The sequence below is a fragment of the Amaranthus tricolor genome, chromosome 1 (assembly GCF_026212465.1).
Source record: "Amaranthus tricolor cultivar Red isolate AtriRed21 chromosome 1, ASM2621246v1, whole genome shotgun sequence".
Lineage (NCBI taxonomy): Eukaryota > Viridiplantae > Streptophyta > Magnoliopsida > Caryophyllales > Amaranthaceae > Amaranthus > Amaranthus tricolor.
In genome coordinates this window covers 10,561,733-10,588,363 of record NC_080047.1, presented here as the reverse complement: position 1 = coordinate 10,588,363, position 26,631 = coordinate 10,561,733, and the positions used below count along the sequence as shown (strand labels likewise).

General features: G+C 29.9%; 1 protein-coding gene across 2 annotated transcripts; it reads left to right on the top strand.

Annotated features, from left to right (window-relative positions):
* Nucleotides 1-17,870: 17,870 nt before the first annotated feature.
* On the top strand, nt 17,871-26,411 carry LOC130825488 (pentatricopeptide repeat-containing protein At4g38150-like). 2 transcript variants are annotated; one of them, XM_057690745.1, is made up of 2 exons: nt 17,871-19,267; nt 21,508-26,411. In XM_057690745.1, exon 1 carries the CDS (start codon nt 18,033-18,035, stop codon nt 19,254-19,256), a length of 1,224 nt encoding a protein of 407 aa, XP_057546728.1. In that variant the 5' UTR covers nt 17,871-18,032; the 3' UTR covers nt 19,257-19,267; nt 21,508-26,411. The 2 variants fall into 2 exon arrangements, with proteins under 2 accessions (XP_057546728.1, XP_057546736.1); XM_057690753.1 differs by lacking the exon at nt 21,508-26,411 and having other exon boundaries at nt 17,893-18,051; nt 18,469-21,496.
* Nucleotides 26,412-26,631: the final 220 nt, after the last annotated feature.

Sequence of the window (26,631 nt, the reverse complement as noted above, 5' to 3'; positions counted from 1 at the left end):
CTATTTGATTCGTCTTAACATGAAGTTTATTAATATCTTGTCTTTATATAATTTTAATTATATATAATTATTGCTATTAAATATTGTAATAATACATTAACAAACGTGCAAAAATTAAATAAGACATTTGAAATGAAACCGAGTATTTAGTAATTTGTTTAAGTTGTTGATGATCACTCAAATAAATCATGGTGGATTTTGATAAGTTGATGATCGAGGGCGTCCACGTGATGAACAGGGTCGTTCCTGACCATAGGCAAAATATACATTTGTCTAGAGCCCAAAATTAAAAAGTGTCTTAAAATTAGAAAATCCTAGTTAATGAAGTAGACACTTAAAAATTTTCAATTTATGAGTTCTTTTATCATTTAAGAATTATATGACACGTCTACGTTTTTGACGCTAATTATAATATATAGGGTCCGTCTCTGTTATTTTTTCAAACACCCGTTTATGTTCAGAATCAACCCTTTATAGAGAGGACATATTTCTTTCAGTTTGCCTAGGGCCCATACAAAGCCAGGAACGACACTGGTGATGAAAGTGTGCCGAACCAAGATGATGTGAATTGGGCTTTCCAATTAACTTTAGTGAAAAAAATTATTATTTAATTAATTCAAGAATTAAAATTAAATCGACTTTAGATTCTAAAATTGGTGTTTTAAGTCTTAGATTTGGCCTTATAGATCTTGAATTTGATCTATTTAAGTCTTAAATTTGACATAGAAGAAAAAAAAAGGTGTCGCGGACTATTTGGCGCATTTGTGCATGATTGCACCCATACAACCGTTACATACAAGATTTTGTGTTAGATTTTATTCTCCCATATATCCAATCAAAACAACATCATTCAAATATTACATTAGGGTTTCTAGATATCAAATCCTTACCAAAAATATATAAAAATACAAAAAAAAACCAAATAGTTTCATCATAACTAATCTTTGGTTTCCCTTCAACAATAACAAATGAGAAACGAAACAATTAATTAACCAAGCTTTATCATAATTATGAAATTCATAATGCCAAAAGATATATTTGATTACAATTTAGTAATTAATTAAGATGGAAAACAATATTAATGTCTTAAAATATAAAAGGAAATTTAATAAGAACTAATTAAAAAACAATATACTTCTAGCTAATACATGATATTGGTTTTTTGACGTAAAAATAAGAAATAGAAATAAAAATAAAATTAAAATTAAAATTAAAAGGTTAATACGTTTATACTCGTTCAAACTTAACGAGTAATAAAAGAGATGTACGCTTATGTGTTAGAACTTGATGAAACAGAATATCACAACTGATGGCAATGACATCTATGGCACAATGGTAAGAAAAAGGATCAATATTTTTATGTTTTTAGAGTTCCCCTAAAACCTTCATTCGTATGTCTCCAAAATCAAGCTTTTTATTTTGAAGCAATTTAATAATAAGAAACAACAAGTTATCTGAATGATCGAATTGTAGTATAATGGACTAAATTTAGATTATATTATATATAATATTTTTGTTTCACTCTGTTAGGGAAAGTTAAAATATTGAAGAAATCTTCAATAACTATTTTCAAGCCACTTTTCTAGCTTCTTTGTTATTTTTAATATATCATATTTTAACCCCCATTTAAAACATATGGCTATAAATTCAATATATTTGAGTTAGTTTCGAAAGTTCTTCCACTTTAGAATACTTTCTATTTTTAGAAAGTTTTTATCCCACTTTTACTCCTTTAAACCCCCTTTTCTTTTAATGTACTCCGTTTCTTTTATTTATAATTATTTTCCCTCTCCTACTTTCAATACAATCATTACTTCATACTACTATTTAATTAAATAATACCCACTACAACCTCATACTTCCAATAAAATTATTACTTCACACTACTATTTAATTAAAATAATACCCACTACAACCCAAAGATTCTATCTTCCTTAATATGTGTGAAAAACTCAAAGTGGAAGATTAAAAAAGAACGGAGAAAGTAGTTGTTTAATTTGCTGCTTTTTTTCACAAAAGAGGAAGAATTTAAACACAATTTAAACCGCTTAAAAGCCTGAAAAGAAATACAGTTGTTTGAAGTTTAACTTATAAATAGGTCCTACCGAACATACAACTAAACATTCTAACATTCTAAGACAATAATTTCAAGAGCTCTTAATATCTTACTCTCCTATTTCTTTCTAAATGTCCTATTTGCTTTTGGGTTACTATTTATCAATCACTCTTAATTTGTATTTTATTCTTAATTCATTAAAACATAGTCAAATGAGATCCTGTTTGATTCGTCTCAACATAAAGTTTATTAATATCTAGTTTTTATAATTTTTAATTATATACAATTATCGTTATTAAGTATTAAATTAATACATGACAAACGTGCAAAAAGTAAATACTACATCTAAAATGAAACAAAAAGAGTATTTAGTAATTTGGTTAAGTTGTTGATGATCACTATAAAATTAAACCATGGTGGATTTGGACGACGGCGTCCACATAATGAAAAGTGAGTCGAACGATGATGATGTGAATTGGGCTTTCCAATTGATTTTAGTAAAAAAGTTTATCACACTTAATTAATTTAAGAATTAAACTAAATCCACTTAAGACTTGGGATTGGTCTTTTAAGTCTCAAATTTGACAATTTAGGTTTTCAATTTGATCTTTTTAGGTCTTAAATTTAACATAAAAGTATTTCAAAAAATTAAAAAAAAAAAAAATATGCCATGGATTATTTGGCACGTATTTATGATTAATCATTAGATCCGTACAACTGTTGCATACAAGATTTTGTGATAAATTTTGCTCTCCCATATTCCAATCAAAACAAAATCATTCAAATATTACATTAGGGTTTCTAAATACCAAATTATTACAAAAAGATATATAAATTTAAAAGAAATCCAAAAAGTTTCCCTTTCCATGGTGATCACAACTAATCTCTGATTTCCATTCAACAATAACAAATGAGAAACAAAACAACTAATTAACCAAGCTTTATCATAATTATGAAATTCATAATACCAAAAGATGTATTTGATTACAACCTAATTAAGATGGAAAACAATAATAATATCTTGAAATATAAAAGGAAATTTAATAAAAACTAATTGAAAAACAATATACTTCTAGCTAATACATGATATTAGTTTTTCGACCTAAAAATAAAAACAAAAGGTTATGTTTATACTTGTTGAAGCTTAACAAGCAATTGTACACTTATGTGTTACAACTTGATGAAGCAGAATATCACAACCGATGGCAAAAATTCCGTCATTTTCGTTCGACACACTTTCTAACACGCCGATTCCGTCGATCATGAGATTGTCGAAATCCATTGATTAAGGAGGTGTAACACTACTTGAGAGGTAAACTAATATTTCTAGGGTTTTTTTTTTTTTGAAGCAATTTAATAATAAGAATGCATTATACATGCAATGTATTTAAATATTTTTGGGAGGGATTAATTAATTTTTAGTTTATCCAATTTGAGTTTACAGAATCGGTTTAGACGATTTTTTAATTAGTCAAATTATATTGATAAGTGTTAGTAATGATAATAATTTATATTTCCAACTCATTTTTTCAAAGAAAAATTATCTAGAATAATTCAAAATTTTCATAATTTTCTTATAATAATCTCACCTATTGATTAACCAATAAATAATCTCAACTTTAGGGATATTCACCTAGAGTAAATCTGGTAACCGGATGACTTGCTATAACTGTTTTTATTTTTTAAAAAAATAAATTAAAATAAAATGTTGAATAAAATGTAAAAAAAATGTTAAAATTTCTTTCCAATTTTATTTTTCAGAATTTTTTTTATATAAGTTTTCAAACTTTTTCTCTAATTTTACATAATTTTTCAGTTTTCTTTTTTTGGTAAATTACCTATTATAGCGGATCATTCGATTACTCGAGTTTACTCTAGGCAAATATTCCCTAAAATTGAGAATATTAATGGTTAATCAATAGGTAAAATCATTGTTGGTAATAAAAAAATGTTGAATTATTCTAATAGGTAATTATTCCTTTTTTTCAATAAGATAGCCGTTTGTGTGCAACTTCTTTGATTGAATTGTTTTGTTGTGCACCATTCATTTAATGATCCTATTTTATGCAAATATTAGCACATATTTTTTGTTTTGAGGTCCTCATTGAGAAACGGTACACGCACAAACTTAAATTTTTTGTTGGATGTATAAATGCAATGACATTTACATTTTTAGCTTCCTCCTTTTTGTTTTATTCTTTTGTGCAACGTTTAGGTTTTTGAATCGTCCTTTTGGCTTGGTATCAAACTTGTGTACATACCACAACAAAATTCATTTTTAGTGGCATTTTATTAGTTAGTGACATTGAAAAAAAAGTCAATAATCTATAATTTTTAGTATAATAATTATTTATTTTTATAGTGAATTTAATTATAAAATTAATTAGCGATACTTTATTTGGTCTTAAGTGACATATGTATTTATCCCTATAGTCTATATTGGCATTTATGAAAAATGTAACTAGATACAATATTGCGAAAATCTTAATTACTATGATATATTATTATACTGTTAAAAAATATAATAAATATCACTAAATTCATTATTGCCATTAGAAATTTAAAATAGTGATCACATTATAACAACTTTTTACCATTTTTGTTTAAAAAGATCACTGAGCGACGAAATTAGCAACAATTAAATGATACACACTCTGATTTTAGTGATCACTTAGTGACAAATATTATATCTTAGTGACGAATGACTACGTAGTGATTGGCAAAATTATTCACTAGTTTGTCGCTAAGCCTTTTACCGACCAATCAATGCCAATTTTACCGTTGCTATTTCTGCGTATTTTAGTAGTGACATTTTGTCATGAGTTAATTCAATTTTGTTTTCCTATATGGTAGAATTGCCATAAGGAGAAAAATATTATAAAAATAAAAATCTTTTACTCTCTATTTATGAATAAAGTTCTGAAACAAATGTTTACGAGAATTAAAAAATAAAATCGTTTAGATAGTGAATATATTATATTTTATTGAATAATAAATTTAATAAAAGATAAGTGAGGACCATATATATTAAAAATAAATATTAAAAGAAAGTTAGTGTAAAACACATGAAGATCAAAACTAATAAAAAAAAAATTTTAAAGTTAGTGGAAACATGTGGGGACCATAAAAAAATACTCCCTCCGACTTTCATATGTTTTTCTCAAATAAAATTTACGAACTTTAGTTTCAAACTTTGATTATGATTTTTCATTAATCTAGTTGAAAAAACATATTCATGTGGATCTTCATAAGTTCGTCGCAATTTAAATTTTCTAAATATCAACTTTTTAGAATTTTTAAAAACTCACAATTAAAAGTATTTGACTTCTAAGTGTGCATTGGGATCTGTGTTAAAAGTGAATGGGAAGAACAAATGAAAATAAAAGGAGTATAAAAATGTAAAAATAAAGCCACAAACATTATTAAAATATTAAAATGAGAATAGACAAAGTTATTTTTGTGCAAAATTTATGATATGAATAGAAAGATTCTTAATGGGAACAACAAATAAAACACCTCAAAATGATAAGTAGAAACTCTTTAAGGAACGGGGGGAGTATATAGACTATATACAAAAAATAAAACTTAATATTAAAATTTAGCAAAATAAATTTTATTCAATATATAATAGATTGCTATAATTAAAAGAACCAACTATTTGTTCCAAGCATAACATTGAAAAGTAGAGCCATTATGATCTCTATGTTCATTATAAATTTGAAACCAATGTGAAATGTTATTAAACAAAAACTCACAATTATACTTTGTAATGCCAAAAATGTTTGGTGTAAATCCAAACTCATACAATCCTTCATATGGAACATTCTTTACTTCTACATCTCCACCTCCATGTTTGTCTAAACATCGAATTCGAGCATCGATTCCTTTCCCTAACATGTTTGTGATTCTTACATGAGCTCTTGATGCCTTGCTTGTCCTTGTAAAATATGCTTGCAACACCACAACTACAACTACTATATATAGAAATGTTTTTTTATTCATCATGTTCATGTTGATAATAATTTGCTATATTGGGAAATAGGCCGTTTTGTTTGGGTTTATTTGGGATGATTTAGTACATCTATGTATGGGGGTGATAGTAAATGGGATGGTGTGCAACATAATCCATGGTGGTAATGTATATTTTTATATGGAGTATATTCTAGACTTAATTGCAAAGAGAATATTCACATATTATTCCTATGTAATTAAATATTTTATCATATGCTAACAAGTTATTAATTAATTAATAATTTTTGGAATTTACTTCTTTCCAATTCCAATGTCAATAATTGTTATTTTATCTCAATAAATATGGGAATATTATGTGAATATTGAGAATAAGATAATAATGAGGTGTTGATAAACTGATTAAATGATAGAAAGTCAAAATTTAAAAAACTAAAAAAAAAAAAAAGAATATTAATTGTGACATGGTATTATTACTCCCTTCGTTCTTTTTTAATCTTCCACTTTGGATTTTTCACACATATTAAGGAAGATAAAATCTTTGGATTGTAGTGGGTATTATTTTAATTAAATAGTAGTGTGAAGTAATGATTGTATTGAAAGTATGAGGTTGTAGTGGGTATTATTTTAATTAAATAGTAGTGTGAAGTAATGATTGTATGGAAAGTATGAGAGAAAAAATAATTATAAATAAAAGAAAAGGGGTAAAAAACTTTCTAAAAATAGAAAGTATTCTAAAGTGGAAGAATTTTTGAAACTACTCGTTATAGCATTGTGGAAGATCAAAAAAGAACAGAGGAAGTACTACTAAGATTTGTTTTAAAAAAAGAATTGAATTTGAAGATCAGGCAAAAAAGGTACAATATTGTTGACATTATTCAATCGATTCACATATATATATATATATATATATATATATATATATATATATATATATATATATATATATATATATATATATATATATATATATATATATATATATAGAAACATTATATATTGATTTTATATTTAAACCTTTTATAGTCTAGATTCAAATGTTTTAATTATTATGATGTATAAAGGAATTAATGTAATATGAAACAAAGGCATGCATTCATTTAGATTTGTAATCTTCATTCATTATATTTTTATAAATAATTTATCTTCATTACATACAATCAAGTAGTTAAAATACAAGCAATCTCAAAATTAGACATATATAATTATATGTTAATAGATACATCTCTTAAAAAAATATGCTATGTATTTAGTGTGCGCGCGGTATGAAATAATCATTGATCCAATACAGATATACAATCCAACCTGAAATAAATAATCAGACTCAAAAATAATTCAATAGAAAATTACCGAGCTCAAAACTTGCCCCGATTGACTGTCTTACATGTCTAATATTGTGCCTTTACAATTTTCATCCAACAAATAAGACGCAAGAAGATAACTGAGTTGCTGGATCTTGACAAGTTCGCTGAGAACACTAAAAGAAAACAAGGTGTTTTGTGACACTTTTATTAACATTTTATGATGCAATATAAATTAGCGACCTTGTTTTTTTATGTTGCTATTTATCGACACTTCAAAAAGCGTCACAATTCTCTTCAATTAGTACGCTTTTTAGTGTCTCTTTTCGTCCCTATTTGCATTTTTGTGCCAAATTTTTAGAAGAATAGATGATTAGTTCATCATTGCTTTAATCCAATATCAAATGCAACTACTCATGCATGACACTACAATGAATAAAAGTTTTCAAAAATCATAATCATAACAATCAATATAACATGATTATCAGCAGATCCTATAGGCTATAAGATTTAAGTAATGATGAAATAATCAATAACTTAGAAGAACAAAAGATACAGCTTTATTTTTAAATCATAGCCATGAAGGAGCTTAATGTCGATAGATTTGTTCGTTGTTACTTAATAGCGAACAAATCTTAACAGCGAACGAACCTTATATTAGGCTCAAACATCAATACGCTTATTTTGATAATTAAAATTTTCTGAAACTTATTTTAGAAATATTTTATAAAAAGCTTATTTTATTCAATCTTTCTCTTAAAGAGGTATAAAAGTTTTTTAAAAATTTTTTTAAAAAAAACTAAAATTTGGCACAGACTGTTTGTTCTATTTGTGGGTGGTTGCACCTATGCAACCGTTGCACAAATAAAATTTTGTGATAGAGTTTATTCTACCATTATATTCAAAATATTACATTAGGGTTTCTAGATATCAAATCATTATAAAAAATATATAAAAATAAAAAAAAAATCCAAAAAGATTCCCTTTTTGCAGTGATTATCATCCGAATAAGTGTCTACAACAATAATAAATGAGAAACAAAACAATTAATTAACCAATTACCTTTATTAAAATTATGAAATACATGATATCGAAAGATGTAGGAAAACTATAACCATGCCTTGATTATATAAAATAAAGGAAATTTAATAAAAACTAAAAAACATATACTTAATCCTACATTTCACGATGAAAACGAAAGATTTATTTGAAAGATAATTAGTTTATACTCGTTCAAGCTTAACAAGCAATACAAGAGATGTACGCTTATGTGTTAGAACTTGATGAAGCAGAATATCACAACTGATGGCAATGACATCCATGGTACAATCGTAAGAAAAAGGATTAATATTTTTATGTTTTTGTAGTTCCTCAAAAACCTTCATTTGTATGTCTCCAAAATCAAGCTTTTTATTTAAATTGAAAGAAAAAGTCTTATTATTTTCGACCTCGCGATAATCTTTGTAACACACGTACACCTTAAAGCATTTGTCCTCGACGACGGTCTTCGTTTCATCGTTGTCGTCTGATATTGAATCTGCCGGCACGGCTGGCCAAGATTGTGCGAAAATTCCATCATCATCGTTCGATACACTTTCTAGCACGCCGACTCCGTCGATCATCAGCTTATCGAAATCCATAGATGTAGCGATTTTACGTACGTTGGATGTATGTAAGTGAAAGAGAATTTTATTAGGGAGTGAGAATTGAGAGGTAAACTAATTATTCTAGGGTTTTGCTTTTCTTTGAAGCAATTTAATAATAACAATGCATCATACATGCACGATGCACTGTATTTAAATATTTTTGGGAGGGATTAAATTTTGTTTTTCTTTTTTTTTTTTTATTAAAATTTTAAATATGATTTTACTTAGTCAAGGCTTTGTTTTCTCCGTTTAGTTTGAATATAACTTATTTTTCGGAATAGTAAAGTATCTTTTTTTCATAAGTATCATTACACAAAAAAATTGCTGCATTTGACCACCGTGCACTACTCATCAACAAAGTTTGACTTTTCTATAAACATAGTAATATGATATCTTGTTTGAATCGTCTCAACTTAAAATATATTGATTTATAGTTTTCATAATTTTTTGATAAACATAAATAGAGATATTAACAATTAAAATATATTGATTTATGGTGCAAGATTTGAAGAAGGGAAGTAATATGTGACACTTCTACAAGTGTCACCAAATATTTTGACGACATTCATGAATGACATGATATAAATACCTTAAATATCACGATTGACTCCATTTTTTGTAGTGAATTTAGCTAACTAACTTATGTTAAAAGTTGTTTTATTCTTTTTAATATGAAATTATTTAAATAAGAATTCATTCTTAGTTATTAAGGCATGACTTTTTCCAACTAATTTAATTTTTTTTTCTTCATTTTATTTTAAGTAATCAACAATTGTAAATTTGATTTGTAATTAAATAATTTTAGATGTGTTAGACTTTTTATTGTTTAATAAATATTTTTAAGAAAATGGGTTATTGTTTTATTCAGGACCTATAGGGATGGACCTAAGATTTTAGGAATGGGTTATGCACAAATTTTCAAATATATATTTTAAAACCCAATTACAAAAATTAATTACAAAACGTGAATTTAAAACACAATTATAAGGGCAATATGTCAACAAACATTACAACATAAAATACACAATTAAAACTATAATGCATGTGTTGAATTACATTTCATTTCCCATTCTATACCATTACACAATTCACATAATGAATGAATTATGATTTATATCATTTATTAATAATACAAAAGACCTAATTTTATAATTTATAAATACAATTTTGCATTTCAATAATACATAATGCAAATACGCAATTACTTGAATTGAAACCTCTGCATCCTTTGAAATTTAGAAGGTTGTTCGTTGTTTTTAAACAATTGCAATTATAATTTATAAATGCAATTATTCAAATAAAATTATCAAATTATGCAAATAAAATTAAATTACAATTTTGATTACCGTTTTGAATTTTTATATTTCGCATACAGTGGTTGAAAAAATTTGCGGAGTATTAATACTTATTTCCCCCTTTTCTTTCTATTTGTTTGCCCGTACATACGGATCAATCAGGATTTTAAGATTACATTTAAGAAAACTTGATCATTGTATCAATTCTTTACTAGGGTTAATTTAAGACTACATTATACTTACTCCCTTCTATATGTAAATTGATTTAAACTTATTAAGTATTATATGAATTTAGTTAAATTTATAATCCTTTATACAAACTTATTTTTTCTAAATACTTTTTGTACATACTCTGCAAGCCTCAAAGAGATTCAACTATGAAAATCAAATTAAAAATAAACATAAGTGTTTATTAATAAGGTATATTGGATACCTCCCCCTCAAATGTAGTTTTATTATAAATGATTCAACAATACAAGTATAATAAATTCACCTTATCTTGAGAACAATTCTCTCAAGATTACAAATACTAGAGTAAAGTATGAACACTCTCAAGTTTCTAACAATGCAATAGACTACTCTCAATATATGTGTTTGTGGTGTATTTTGTTCTATGAATTATGTATCCTTTATAGGCAAGGAGTACATCTTTCTAGAACTACATCATAAGTCACTATTAAGCCACACATTTAACACCAACATTAACCATCACAATAATTATGACAATAACCAACAATAAATATAGCAATTAAACAAGGAATATTATGCTCTATCAATGCCATACCGTAGCTCAAACGTCCCAAAAAGAATCCTAGGCAAAGTGCTGGAACGAGCACCCCATGTGCTCGAGCGAGCACTCAGTTCAAAACCCACTGCACAATGTGCGTGAACGAGCACTTGAAGTGTCTTGAACGAGTACACCTCTCCAGCCTACTTTTGACTTGGTTTTCAGGTGCCTTATTCGAGCAAACTTCATATTATGCCTTACTTTATTCAAGACATGGTTCCACCCTTTAGTTAAGCCTCATTTTCCCTACATTAAGCATCTCATCGATCGTTTCAAACCTTAAACCATTCACATATGAACATCCCTATCGTTCCTCTCCAAAGTACAAGACAAAGCATGTTCGATTAAGTGTTCAAAGTTAACGTCATTGTTATGAATATTGGCACTTGCTTAAACAATAATCGTGATCATGATTAATTAAATATTTAAAATATTTGTCAATCTAATCTCATTTAATTTATGACCCATACACTCAAAATAATCTTAATTTATGACCCATACACTCAAAATAATGTCGAAGGCTAACCTTCTCATAAAGATTCTAAGTGCTATGCCTCCGGCCAAAATATCTCCTGAAGCAATTTTTGAAGACAGGATACATAGTGATTACACTTCTCACACTTAGAAGCATAACCCCAAGCTTTCCCTTTCCGACGACAACAATTGCACGACCACGAAAACTTGTAATACAAGTAATGATTATGATCCCCATCATTCAAAACTTTAGGTAAGGATCAAAATCAAACCCACACTAGCTATGTTGTTACAATAATGGTACACAAACCCTTGAATTTGTGTATCACCATGGCCAGCGACGGACATAGAAATAAAACAAGTGATCTCAAGAAAAAAATATTAAGTAAAATTGCACTTTATCAGTTTTAAATTCTGGCCACTCATGTTAAAAACAATACACTAATCAACTCATTCAGGGTATATTTACTTACACAACTGGAATTTATTTTGTATTTAAATGATGTCAACTAACCTCAATAACTGCACATTAGATCTGCCCATGAATTCATGGCATGCAGCAACATATAGCCTTTAAATCGCCTTAAGAGGATAATTGTAGACTTGGAAAGGGCATTTCTTGTAAATTGGATGAATTAGCTAGATATCAAGGTCAGAAGTTGTTAAGGCACATCCCTTACGAATGTTAAAATTGCATTTATATTCATGCAATAGGTTAACCCAATACCATGTTAATTGAATCCTACGCAATCTAATGGAGTTTGTGAGTGCTATAACTTTAGCTTGTGTTGTGGGTGAATTTTATGCAAAACCTCTTTGGTGATCTTCATATTATCCTTGCATTACTTGTAAGAAAGCAATTCCATGTACTATGTTTGTATATATAGGCTACGTTTTATTTGCAATAATACATTTTAAATTATAGATTTTTAATTATATAATCATATATAAAGAATTTGAAAATAAAACCATTTGAATAGTATTTCTCAATTCAACTTTAACTACTTTTAAAATAGGAGAAATTGAATAAAAACGATCTAACCTTTTACCTATATTTGCTTTTAAAAATTTATTTTAAAGTTATTTTCTAAAATCTAACCCCTTGCCGTCAGCCAATCCCAAAACCCTTAATCATGTAATTATAATTACCTTAAAAATGTGTGAGTAGTTCGTGATCGAATTGTTGTTTTACTTTTTGAGCTTGGATATGCTCAAGCTTCAGTGCTGTAATGCCATTAAAAAGCTCTCATCTTTATTTTAAATGTAATTTATAGACCAAATATACATAATATTATTTCAATTAATATCCCACATCGATAAAATAGTGGGTTGTAAACTTACAAATATATTGGGTGAGCTAATCCTCCTACTACCATATGGTTTTGGGAAATAATGAATCTCACCAAGTGTATGTGTAAGTCAAAAACTCTTAACCCATGCGTTTGTGGGCATGAGCCCACGGGGGGCCTTGTGTGACTGTGAGATTATATAACGAACTGTCACGGCCTAATAATGAAGACATACAAATGAGGGTTTCTGAGGAACTCCGAAAATATAAAAATATTTATCCTTTTTCTTACGATTGTGCCATGGATGTCATTGCCATCAGTTGTGATATTCTGCTTTATCAAGTTATAGCACAAAAGCATATATCTTTTGTATTGTTCGTTAAGCTTGAACGAGTATAAACTTAATTAACCTCTTATTTTTATTTTTATTTTTAGGTCCAAAAACTAATACTTCTCATCATGTACTCCTTAAATTAGCTAGAAGTATATATATTTTTTTAATTAGTTCTCATTGTTATGGTTGGAATAAATTGAAATAATAATATTTGGTAATATGTTTACCATCTTTGATTAATTCACAATAATTATTTTTAACCCCTAGACATATTTATTCACATTAATTGTTTTGACCCCTAGATATGCATAAATAGAAGCAAATAATCATTTTAAGGAAATACAACCCCTCTTCATTATGAATTAATTATGCCGTTGAATGTCTTTCCAATTAATCTAATACAAACATATCTTAATTTAATAAAACAAATATGATCAATCAAAATTATAAAAAGAGTAATCATCTCAAAAGATTTAACCACCAATGCAAACCCAAAAATAATAAATAGTGCTCTATAAAACCCTAAATTTCTTTTATAATAAAAACAATCACATCATGCAAAATAATCCTAAAATCCTCCTCTTCACCATCATTGCAATTATAATATTAGTTTCCCAAAGTGAAGGAGGCTTATGGGCAGTAGAAGAAAGGGTAAGTAATGGATTGGGTAGTAAAATGGACCTACAAATTCATTGCAAATCAAAAGAAAAAGATCTTGGAGTTCATGTGATACCCAATGGAGGTTTATATGAATTTCAAATTGATCTCAACTTCTTAGGTACAACACTCTTCTTTTGTGGTTTTGTGTGGGATAATAAGCTTCATTGGTTTGATATTTATATAGAGAAAAGAGATAAACTTGATTGCTCTCTATTTTGTTGGTGGATTATTAAGGAAGATGGTCCTTGTAAAGTTTATGTTATTACTCCTAAACAACACTTTTTTGAAGATAGTGTTACCTATAAATGTTATAAGTGGAATAAACAACTTGTGTAATTGATGGGGTATTTGCCTATTTTTATGAATTGTGTTAACAAAATAATGTTGGGATTTTGGTTTGGAATTTAAAATTGTTATTGTTGTTGTAAAATAACATAAGATAATTGAAATTTGAATATGATTGTTTTGGTTGAAATATAATTATAATTTTACAACTTCTTATATGAGACGGTCTTATCGTGAGACGTTTTCCATACTTGGGTTAAATAACCCAATATTAAAAAAATTTAGCATAAAAGACATTTTGTGTGGAATCGTCTCACAGTGAGACGATTTTATACAAGAGGAGCTGTAAAATTTTTATTGTTGAAGGATGAGTATTATTACTTGTTTGTCCAAATAGAATTATCCATGTGTAAAGGTAAATAAAAGGTTATTCTTAGTCACAACTTTTTGTGAGAGACGGTTTCTTTTGGAGACCATTCATTATTTGGTGAGTCCATTATCATTTTTAGTTTAATTAAGCTTTAATGGGTTGGGCTGAGAGACATTTCTAAAAAAGCGATCTTTCAGGAGACCGACTGATTCTTAATAGGGTTGTGCAATGGGCTGGAGGTCCTTTGGAGGCCCTAATCCAACCCTTAAAAAAGTAGGCTTTAAATGAATCGGGATTTAAATGGGCCGGGTTTTAAATGAGCCTTTTGTTTTGAAAATGGATTGGGCTAAAAAGGCTTTACATTGCTTTAAATGGGCCTTTGTTATTTTTTAATTTGCTTTAGTTATGATACAATATTATTAATATATAATAGTTTATAATTTAATTATAATGGACAAATGCAAATAATATAATTATAGGACATTTATTTCATTCAAACATGTTTATTTTAATAAAAATTCATGAAGACAGATTTATTAAAAGGGTCGGATCGGGTCGAGAGGGGTCGGCTTGTTTGCGTCCATTTTATTTTTAATAAAGGCCCAGTCTGGCCCCCCATTTTTATTTGAGCCCGGCCTGACACTAATCCGGCTCATTAAACACCTCTATTCTCGATTCAGATCCTTAATGTTGAATAAAATTGAAAATAATTGAAGGTGGCTGAAGATATTTAAATATCTCAACCAAATTAACAAAGGTAACTAGCCTGGGCTGGCATTTGGTAAAGCCCATTCGAAAAAAAATTGCTAATGTTATTTCTTTATTCAGCTCACTTTGTATAAGACTGTCTCATCATGAGATGGATTCATATAATAACCCATTTCTTCAATTGATTACTTTAAGATCATAAGTAATAGTTTTAAGGTTATAAGTAATCATTCTAAAACAATAAAAAGTAATTATATTGAAATTATAAGTGATCACATTTACGTTATAAGTGATCATTTTAAGATAAAAATGTATATTGGGCAAGCCCAATAAAGATGATCTCACCATGAAACCGTCTCATTTAAGAATTAGGGTTATTTATTTCTAGACAATTCATCTAATATTGTGTGCTTTTCTTAACAAAATATGTTGCTCTTTTGGACTTATAATTAGCACAAGTACTAAACATAGATCACATATTAAGATTAAGATTGAGGATGACATGAAAGTAAAAGTGTTTCTTCAAAATAAATTTAAAATTTTTACATTCATTTCACAATCTTCAACTATTTTGTTTGATAGTACTTTGTAAGATTAAGATTGTAGAAAACTTAAAATAATAGTTGTTTTAGGAGTTCTTATAAGCTTTCAACAAAGAATAAAGGAAAGAACAATGGAAGAAATGAGAGGGATAAAATGTCGAAAGGAAAAGAACAAGATTTTTGTTGTTTTTGTGTTGATTTCAAAAACAAAGACAAAAGCAAGATAAATGGCTAACTCAATACTCACTATAAATTCATGTAGCAAGTAAGGAGGCTCTTAAGGCACAAGTGTATTTACCACTTACACTAAGCATAAGAACTTTTGCAAATACGACTCTAATCCAAGAATCATACAAACAACGAGGTTTTGAAACAAAGTTGTTTCAGGTTTTTCTTTATCATTAATTCACTGACTAAAATGGAGCACAAGCTTAGTTGTATATATAGAAAAGCAAAAACGAAAACCAACTACTAAAAACTACTAAGGAAATCGTGAGGGAGAGCCAGCCACAACCGTTTGGTGGTTACCAAAAGTGGCTGGTTGGTAACCACTTGGTAACCGCCTCCCATGTGCCCCATTTGTGGGAAATAACTTTCCCTAAAGAGTAACTCCTTTCGTAACTTCCGTCCCATGATTTCCTACTTATAAAAATCAAAAGTAACTACTAGAAAACTACCTTTAACTTCTAGTAACTACCACTATTGAAAATAACTTACATAAAATAATTACCTAGCTAAAATAGACTAAACAAGGACATTGAAGATGACGGTTTTGAGAAAATATTCCACACGCCAAGATGCTTGAAGCTTGACTAGGATTTTTCGATCCCCTTTTCGTGCATGATTAAACAATTAATTCTTCACTTTGGCATCACAAGTGGATCAAATGTGGACTGAAAATCCTCGTGTGTTTGCGCGCCTTTGCTTGATCTTCGTCTTGCTTTATGATCTTGTGTTTTCATACTTGCCTAAAGACTTCTAAAATACTTAAAAGTAAAATGACGTTTTACTAAAACAGTTAACATTTAACTTAAACATAAAAGGTTCGACTCAAATACAAACAATTGAAAGCTAGTAAATAAAATTCAAATTTGATTAAGACAAGGCTTGAACTAAGGACGATCTTTGAAAGATGGATTAAAAGATTGCTTGTTGAATGAGGGTGGTGCGCCAACAATCGTGGTTAGAGAATGATGTAGCTTATTTTAAACGAATTTTTTTTCATTAAAAATACATTTAGTTATATAGTGTCTTTTAAAAAAAACTAGTAAATAAATTATTAATATAAATTTTTCATATAATGAGACGATCACATACAAGATAACTGGATATTAAAATCTACACTAATTAATTGTAATTATACAAAGAATAAAAGGAACTTCAAGTTAGTTGAAGGGGTAATTTGCGGACCCTAATACAAGTTAATACTTTCCCACTTGGCAATATATTTGCTCGGTTTCATTATACATGTTTTATTAACTTTCACATTTATAACTCTAGGAATTATAAAAGTTATAAAATTTTAAAACCCCTCTTATATGAGATCGTCTTATAGTGAGACGATCTCAAAACAAGAAGTCTATAAGTTAAAAGTTTCTATTGTTGGGTTATTTAACGCAAGTATAAGAAATATCTGACGATGAGACTGTTTCATAAAAGGATTTGAAAATCACAACTTAGGTGAGACCGTCTCACTTGTAAGACGCGTCTTATTGGGCCAACCCAATGGTATATATTTTTTACTAATTTCACAAATTAAAATGTCAATTTTAAGAGTTAAAAGATCAATTCGGAATTTTAAAAGACTAATTTTAAAGATTTGAAATTGACATTTTAAGTCATCAAATTTGACAGTTTTAACACTTAAAATTCTCATTTCAACTTTAAAGTAGAATGACTCAAACATTAAAGTTTATTAAAAAAACTTTGAAATTAATCTTTTAAGTCTTGAAATTAGATTTTTAAGTTTTAAAATTGTCCTTTTAAATCTTAAATTTAATATATCAGAATAATTTTAAAAAATTATTGAATTTAGACTAATTACGCGGGTAAAGCCGTCTCACCAGAGAGTATCTGTTTGAAAATTACAATAGGACCAAGGAAGGGTAAAAGGCCTGCTGTAAAATTGTGGATTGTGGATACAGCCGATATACACAAAAATTTGTGCATATGACTATTTTAACCTTGTATACCTAAATCCCTAGAAAACGAAACACCCCCCAAAATCCCCAAATCCAACCTAACAGTGCACAAGTCTATTCTCATTTGCATCAAATTTAATTGGGTTTTAATCACATTTTGAAATTGAAGATCAATATGAGAGCTTTTAGGAGTGGTAAGTCTTTTGATTTTGCTTTAATTTTCAAATTTATTGATTCTGTCTCATATTTATCACAGTCCCATAATGCAAAATCTTCAACTTTCCCCATTTTAATGAATTTTCAATTGTTTAATTCTATGCTTGGTCTTATTGAAAATGGGCAGTTTAGAAAGTATTCTGATTGTGGCTCCAATGATCGTAGGAATAATAATTATACTAATGACAATGGAAATTTTTCTGGGAATAATAGGGGTGATAATGAGAGGCAAAACCCCCAATTTCAGGGAGACTATAACTCTTCTGACCGTAATTATAGGCCCCAAGGTATTGATGTTGGGTTTAGGATTCCATATTGTGGGGAGGGTAGTAATGCTAATATAAAATTGGATGATGATTTTTGTAAGTTTGATGGAAACGATGAAGGGAGTGCAGGTGTTGATTTGGTCGGCGATTACAAGGAGATGAAGGATTCGCAGCCTTCGGCTGATAAACTGTCGAATAAAACCCCGAAAGATGAACAATGTATAGGAAAAGGAGGGAATGAATTTCTTGAGAAGTTTAAGCTTGGGGCTGTTGATAAGGTGGGGATTAAGTTAGATGAGGCGACACCTATGCAATCGCCTGAAGAAAATAATAGGGAGGCGCCAGCAAATGCTGATGAGATTTTTAGGAAAATGAAACAAAGTGGTTTAGTTCCAAATGCGGTGGCGATGATTAATGGGCTTTGCAATGATGGTTTGATTCAAGAAGCAATGAACCTATTCAGGCTTATGCGCGAAAAGGGTGCTATACCGGAAGTAGTTGTGTATACGGCTGTGTTTGAAGGGTTTTGCCTAGCACAACAGTTTGATAAGGCTAAGGGGATTTTTAGAAAAATGCAGAATGATGGGGTTGTGCCAAATGCTTATAGTTATAGTGTCTTGATCGGAGGCCTTTGCAATGGTAAGAGATTGGATGATGCAGTTGAGTATAGTGTGGAGATGCTGGAGAACGGGCACTTAATGAATGTAGTAATATTCACAGGTCTGGTTCATGGGTTGTGCACGGAGAAGGGAGTTGAAGAAGCACGAAACACGATTCTTATGTTGAAGCACAAGGGCTTGCTTTTAGATGAGAAGGAAGTTAGAAGATACTTGGATAAGAATGGTTTATTGTCTCCAATGATCAGGGAAGCTATCTTTGGGACTAAGAAGCCTGCAAAGAACGAGTACCCATTTTGATCTTTGATTTTGTAAGCATGTCTGTGAAGTCTTATTTTGTTTCTCTATGTTATTGGCAGTTAGATTTCTTTTGGGTTTCAATAATGTTCTACTTATGTCACTCATTTGGTAGTTTTTGAAGAACCATGAATCACCAGCTATCATCTGTATTCTAATTATTTACATGGAGCTAAAGATGATTTCTTTTTTTGGTTGATAAAATTAGTTTTTCGAAGTGTTATTCTGGTTTTCGGGACCCTTCCCCATCACCCAAAATAGAGAAATGCTATTATAGAAGAAACAAATTGCATTGTTGTAGTTTTTGGTTTTGTAATGATCCTTTCAAACACCATGAACATTGTGAGTTCTAGTTCCACGCATCTAGCACAATGTTACATAATTCGCTTTTTGAATTTGCGATTTGCTTAATATGACCCAAAACTAGCCCAAACCCACCAAAACTAGCCCAAACCCACCATAATTTGCTTTTTTTCAATTTGTGAATCATGTAATATTCGTCGAGCAAATGATGAATTTGAATTTTTTGTTAATTTTTTTGTTTAGAAGGTTTATCTTCCACTGATTGAGTTGTGAATTTTGATGAAATGTAAGAAGATCATTTTCCCTTGTCACATTTGCTTTATATGTATGTAGGTTTCTAAGGGCAAACCCGGTCTGCTACCCGCCCAAACCCGCCCATGAACACCTCTAATCCATATATAGTGTTTGGGCAGATGTACCTTGGTTTTAACGTCATGAGCACTTTCTTATATTTGGGGTGTTGATGTTTAATTTTCATCGCTGTTAGTATGTGATAAAACTGAGGATATACTGATATAATGGCTCATAATACTGTTTTACGTTTAACGTCACATTTCGGTCTTGCCCATAAGGCCGGAACTCTTGTTTGTACAATTTCTCTTTTTTGCACTAAAACGCTAGTATCCTACCAGCAAGTTAGTTACCACGTACATGAGCCTATTTGTGAATGAGGATTTACATACAGCTAAAGAGAGGTTTGTAAATGTGTGAACAAATGAGACGGTGATTAAGTCGTGTAGATTTGCTTTCTAAATAGTTCAATTTCTTCCTTTCTGCACTCTGTTTATGTGCTTGCAAGATTTACATCTTGCCCCCTTCCCAGCTTCTCGTCTTTTGTCTGTCTTTCTTGTGATCACTGCGGAGAACTTCTTGGCTTGTGAATGTTGTTCCGTATGGATGTGTCTGCTATCCATAGGAAACAACTAGTAGTGATTGCTAATATTTTCTCATCATCTTCTTGTGGAGTATAGTATGCATATAAGTGACTGCTATCCCTTTGAATGATAGATGACGCAAAATCGGACTTTTGTTTTTCCTTCTAGTTATCGAAAATGTGAAACAAATAAGCAAAAGTAACAAAAAAAAAATAAAAAAAGAGCTTCGGGTAAACTTAATTTAAAAAATAAGCGTCTTCATGTCCAAGCCTAAGGTCAGGTTAGTTCGTAGTTACTAAAAGCAAACAAAAAATTGGTCAAAAAAAGTCAAAATTGGTTGTTCGCAGTTATTAACTGCGAACAAAATGTAGACAATGTCATACTGTTAGAAGAGACAAAAAAGTGGAAATTATGTCCCTTCTAATGTTATGACATTGTCTCCCTTTTGTTCGCAGTTAATAATGCGAACAACCAATTTTGACTTTTTTTGACCAATTTTTTGTTCACTGTTAGTAACTGTAAACTAACCTGACCTTAGGCTCGAACATGAAGACGCTTATTTTTGAAATTGGTTATTGGTTTCACATTTTCCCTTGTTATCTAGCTTTTCCTTTCACTTCACTACTCAAGATCTTGTTTGCCACCGCCCACTCGCTAGATCAAGCCCATGAAAGTTTATCTTTAGCATTTATCAAAATATCGACTGCACCTTGAATTTCTTTCTTAATCACCCATGAGAAAATACATGTTCTTGCTTCTTCGTTTCACGATAGAACAATACCCAAGGGCCATAGTGCTAAAAAAGGCCGCATCTACAGGGGTAAAAAAAACTGTGTTGGAGCCGTGTCAAAGGATGCAATTACCGCGTCACTTCGATCGTGACCGTTATAACATTTTTGCACCATGCCAAGGGCGAATCCAATTGGTTGTATGCAACCCCGCACCAAAATAAATGAGATCAAAAATGTGTAGATAAATAGTAGATCCTATGACCAGTTGTAGACAATTCATAATTATATCTGTTAATTTACTAACTGATCTCCCCCTTTTGCTGATATCTAATAGTTTTTTTACAGGTTTGCACATTGGCCTGATCTATCTTTCGTAGTTTGGTTGCTTGTTGACTATTTACAAGCAAGTTTTTCCACTTTTATCTATTCCAACTCACATGGTTTTGCAGATATCTCAGGTAAATTATATCTCCCACATTCACCTCACTCTTTACTGCAACTGATGAATAAAATTTGAGACTAGTCTTGATTTAGAAAAGACAAGTAGAGAGATGGGTTTTCAGGAGAAGAATCTTAAATACTAGTATAAAGTGGACCGAATACTCATTTTCACCTGTATATTAAACCAACTTGGTTGCCATTTTTTGTGTAAGATGTTATACAATTTAAATTAATAGGTTTTTAACCAAATGACTTGCGACATAGCCTAAACAAGGTCGGGCCCAGTGTAACATAATTTGCCAGTTAATTTACTTTTTAAATTCGTAATTCATCAAAATGACCCTAAAATAGCCAAAAATGACCATATTTTTTTATTTAGATTTGCGATTCGCAAGAAGATCAGTGAATCATTTGACAGTAATCGAGCCTAGATTTCGTTAATTTTTGAAAATTGTAAAGCACGTGGTATGTCATTACAAGAGAGATACATCTCTCTAATAGGGATGTTTGACACAAGAAGTCATCCCATTAATATAGACTTTCTTACCATCTGTCTAAGAATTGTTTAAGCCTGCAGAAAATCTTTGTGATTTGGTCGGTCCCCTTTTCAAAACACCCTTATAGTTTAAGTTACTCCCAACTTGAATTATAATGCTTTTATTTTCCTCAAGAAGTGGTGGCTGGGCGGTTTTCTACTCAGCTCTCTTATTTTAATAAATGATCATAAGTATATTCCTTAATTTTCTATTCATTTAATTTATATTATTATTATTATATGATACTCCATTAGTTTATTCCTAAGAGTTAATGACTTTCTGTAGCTGCATCTTGTTATTAGTGTGTGTAATTATCATTATCTATGTTAACAATTAACAACTATCAAGCAGATTCCTTATCATTATGGCAGCAGAAATTCTTAAATATTCTTAGCTTCTCTTTTAAATTTTTATGATAATTATTCTAATGTTGTCATCCATTCAACTCTCCACCTGAAAATATTCGCCAACACTTTCTAATGAGAAATGAGTATTAGAGATAGACGACTGGCAAAGTGCAAATGATATGGGCTGCATCACTTTGTAAAATCATCATTCCAGTGAGTCTCGCCCAAGGCATAATTTGGAGAGTGTAAGAAAGAAGGCAAACCAATGCCCTCATTATGAGGAGTCTATTAACTCGATTATTGCCTGACATATGAGATCCCTACAAAGGAAATGTCCATAAAAGCAAACCTACTACTTTTAAATTAAATATATATTTTATTTTAATGACTAATAGTTAGAAGAACAACATATAATGGTTGTTACACCATGATTCTAGATCACAAATTATGTAATAGAATTTTGCTGAATGATAGGGTCAAAATTCTTATAAAGCGGCTATTTGTAACATAACGGCCTCGTTTTTATTCTATGTTGCTCAACTTCTGGCCGGTTCAAGAGTCAATCGAAATCAAGGGCAAAATAGTGTACATTCGAGACTCTGTGTAGCGGCCAAGGTAGGTTTATTGATATAATGGTATTAGGATAAGAGTGTTGTAACCTTCTGAAGTTTAAAATACCACTTCCTGTTAGAATATGTAATTACAGCCCAAAGATGTTATTTTATTATATGTTACAAAAGCTTAGGTGCACCATTTGACCTTTAATTTTGTTATGATCAAACATTGGTGTTTTGGATCGAAGCTACCTGTTTGATCATTTGTTACTACATTATTATGTCAACTGCTCGTAATATCTTAAGACTAAGAGACCCGGTCAAAAATTAGAAAGAAAGGAGATTAGTTCTTTCTATACTAGCCAAAATGGTCGGGAGGGCGGATTTTGAATTGAGTCATTTTTAAATCGTGTTAATTTTGGGTTTGATTAGCTTTGCATCGGATTTGGATCGACGCAACGGGTTAAGAATTTTTGTTATTTTGCCAAATACCCATTCAAAAATCACAATCAACTTTTTATAGAGAGGACTTATTTTTTTATTTTTCCTAGGGCCTATAATATGCCAGAAATAACACTGGTTACAAGTCAAAATTTTCAAGTTATGACCAACTAATTTCTAATATGACGTTGGATTAAATTGTAATAGGTGTAGTTCTTTCTTTGTTGTTTATGTATGTATATAGTACATGGTAGCTCGTTGCACCTGATGTGAGTTTCATTGTCGCTACATTTCACACCTCTTCTCCATCTATGAAGTCAATGGTAGACATAGGATGGATCCATTCAAATTTGGTTTCTTTAATCCGGCTTCTTGACCTTTCAAAATCAGTTTCTATTATATTATTAGTTGTATTAGCCTTTTGCTATTGAATCAATTTCTTTTATCGAACTTTTAGTAATTGTGAGAACTGCTATCGAAATCGTGAAAAAAAATAGATAGGAAGATGAAGTTAGAATGTATGTCGTTAAACTCGAGTCTACATAGGGTAATTTGCACCTTGTGAATAAGGTACCGAACCTAAAATAGAATTTTGTGCGGTGCAATACAAATTACGAATAATTTTCTAAATAAGAAAGTACTTGCAATGAGATTTGAGGTGTTTAAAATAGACCTAATAACTCAATATTTACAAAACCTTGTAATCGAATTCAATTAGATCCAACTTCAAAAATAATTTATAATTATGTTAAAAATAATATGGACGCAAACTCGATTTCAAACCTACTCGAAATACCAAATTCCAAATCAAATCAATGATCTGAATCAACACCTCTAACTGAAAGAAGCATTATTTTGCAAAAACTTATATTTTAGTCAATATTGGATCAGTTGTGCACTTGGCTCCACAGAATCCAATGATAGGGTACAGAAGAGCACTTAATGATTAGCATGAGATTTTTAGTTATTAGTGTTAGTTATAGGAGAAAAGCTTAGAAGAATATTGCCATCAGGTTTGTGGTGGCTATTTAATGGAAGAAGCCTGGAGGGAAGAAGTTGAGATTTCAAGTTAGGTACTTCTATTTGGTAAGGTCTTCATGTGGATGGTTTATCAAGATTCTTGGGTTCATTGGTGGATTTTTGTTATTTTACAAATAAGAATTGGATATTATATCCAATTATAACATTAAGTATTATATCCGATCGGATTTTGCTTTGAAAAAAGTCTCGCGTGAATTAAGTCCACGGTTATGAATCTAAGTGGAAAAAGCCTATTGTGAGCAAACAATCGAAGACCTTGGGTTGATGGTGTTTCTCCATCTAGTTTGTCTTGTATGAGATCATTTCACTGTGAGATAGATTCATATGGTTAGCCTATTTTTATAATTGATTACCTTTAAAATTATACGTGATTACTTTAAGACACTAAATGTACATGAGCCCGTTCAATAAAAATGATCTATCACAAAACCAGCACATTTAAGAATTTGTGTTCTCCATTTGGGTGTGATTACACATTTAAAGAGCAAAAAAAAAACACCATAATTTGTGAACACTTAGTTGATTTAATGAGAAAAAAGGAATATGTCCAACTTATCCTTCCAAAAATCCCAAAGGGCAGATGTCAGAACTAAGCATATCAAGATTTGCCGTGTTCACTCACCAATGGATATTGATCACTACTTCATTTGATCTGATTATTGTGGTAGTTAACCAGTTATGTCAGACTAAAACTTATCATCATGATCATGATCATGATCATGCACTAACGATCATAAAAGCCATGTTCACTCACCATCGGTATTAGACTATTATCCATGTGTATCACAAAAATAGAGATCAATGATCATAAACCATTGTGCTAATCATATAAAATCTCCTTATTTCCTTCATTAACTAATTCAACTTGCAAGGCTTTCCACACATTATTATAATTATTAGCATACCCTATTATTTTTCCAAATACTTTGCTTTTTTTTGTTTTTTTAAGGAATGGAATGGTTAATTATGTGTGAATTGAATTTAGCTCCAATCGAAATAAGATCATATTCTTATTTTGTTTTGGTACATATATATGGGAATAAATAGTTTGATTGTTTAAACCAATAGCTCTATTACTTGAGCTAAATTAAACAGTTTAAACCATTAGCTCAAATTCGACCAATTGGACAGGTCTACTTAATATTCATCAATTAAACTACCCAACCGCTTTCATTAATGTTACATTCCTATTAAAAAGCTCTCATATAAAATAGAAAATATACAGCAATCTCACTGCAATAAAGGAGTATATGAATAGATAAGTGCAAAAATTAGGTTAGTTAATAAGTACATAATTAAGGTGATAGATCAGCAAATCATCATATTAGTAGCCCCATTAATGCTAAGTAATAGTGGCAATCTTGAGTGTTAAAATTATTAATTAATTGTTAATTATAGTTAGCAGCTTCTTAATTAATGACTGTGATCAAAAGTACTAGGAAGGATGTGGGGTCGGCGCCGGCCGCCGGGTCCTCCGGATTTAATATTTGTTTATGATGACCCCATTATTTTAAAATAAAAATGCTAACCCCATATGACCTTGACATGAGACTACCATATTCTAGCAACAAGCTAAGTCTATACTATTTTTCAAACATTATTATAATAATATTATAAATTATTTAATTAAATAGCCTTCTCACCACCCCAAAAAGTCAAACTTCACTTCTTAATTAAGGAGATTAATGTCAATGACTTCTTGCTAATTAGCCTCTCTAATCTTATATATAAATGACCCCACACCCTTTCATATATATATATATAAATGACCCCACACCCTTTCATATATATATATATGTGTGTATTCACAATAGTTTATAAGATTGTTACACAAAAAATATTTCAAAGTTTTATATCAATAAATCAAAATGATTTTTTGTCTATATGAGTCAAAATTATGTGTGGCTACCCTTGTTTTCTATACATGTTTCTACTTTCCATTGTTACAAATTAAACATGCTCTTTATACTATTCTAGGGTTTTTTCTTTGTCTACAACAACAACAACCTGATTTAGAACGATCTGATGGATCATTGGTGATTGATTCATGGGAAATGTGCTCGATTGATCTTCCGATGAGCCGGTATAGGGAGTTGATCAATACTAGCA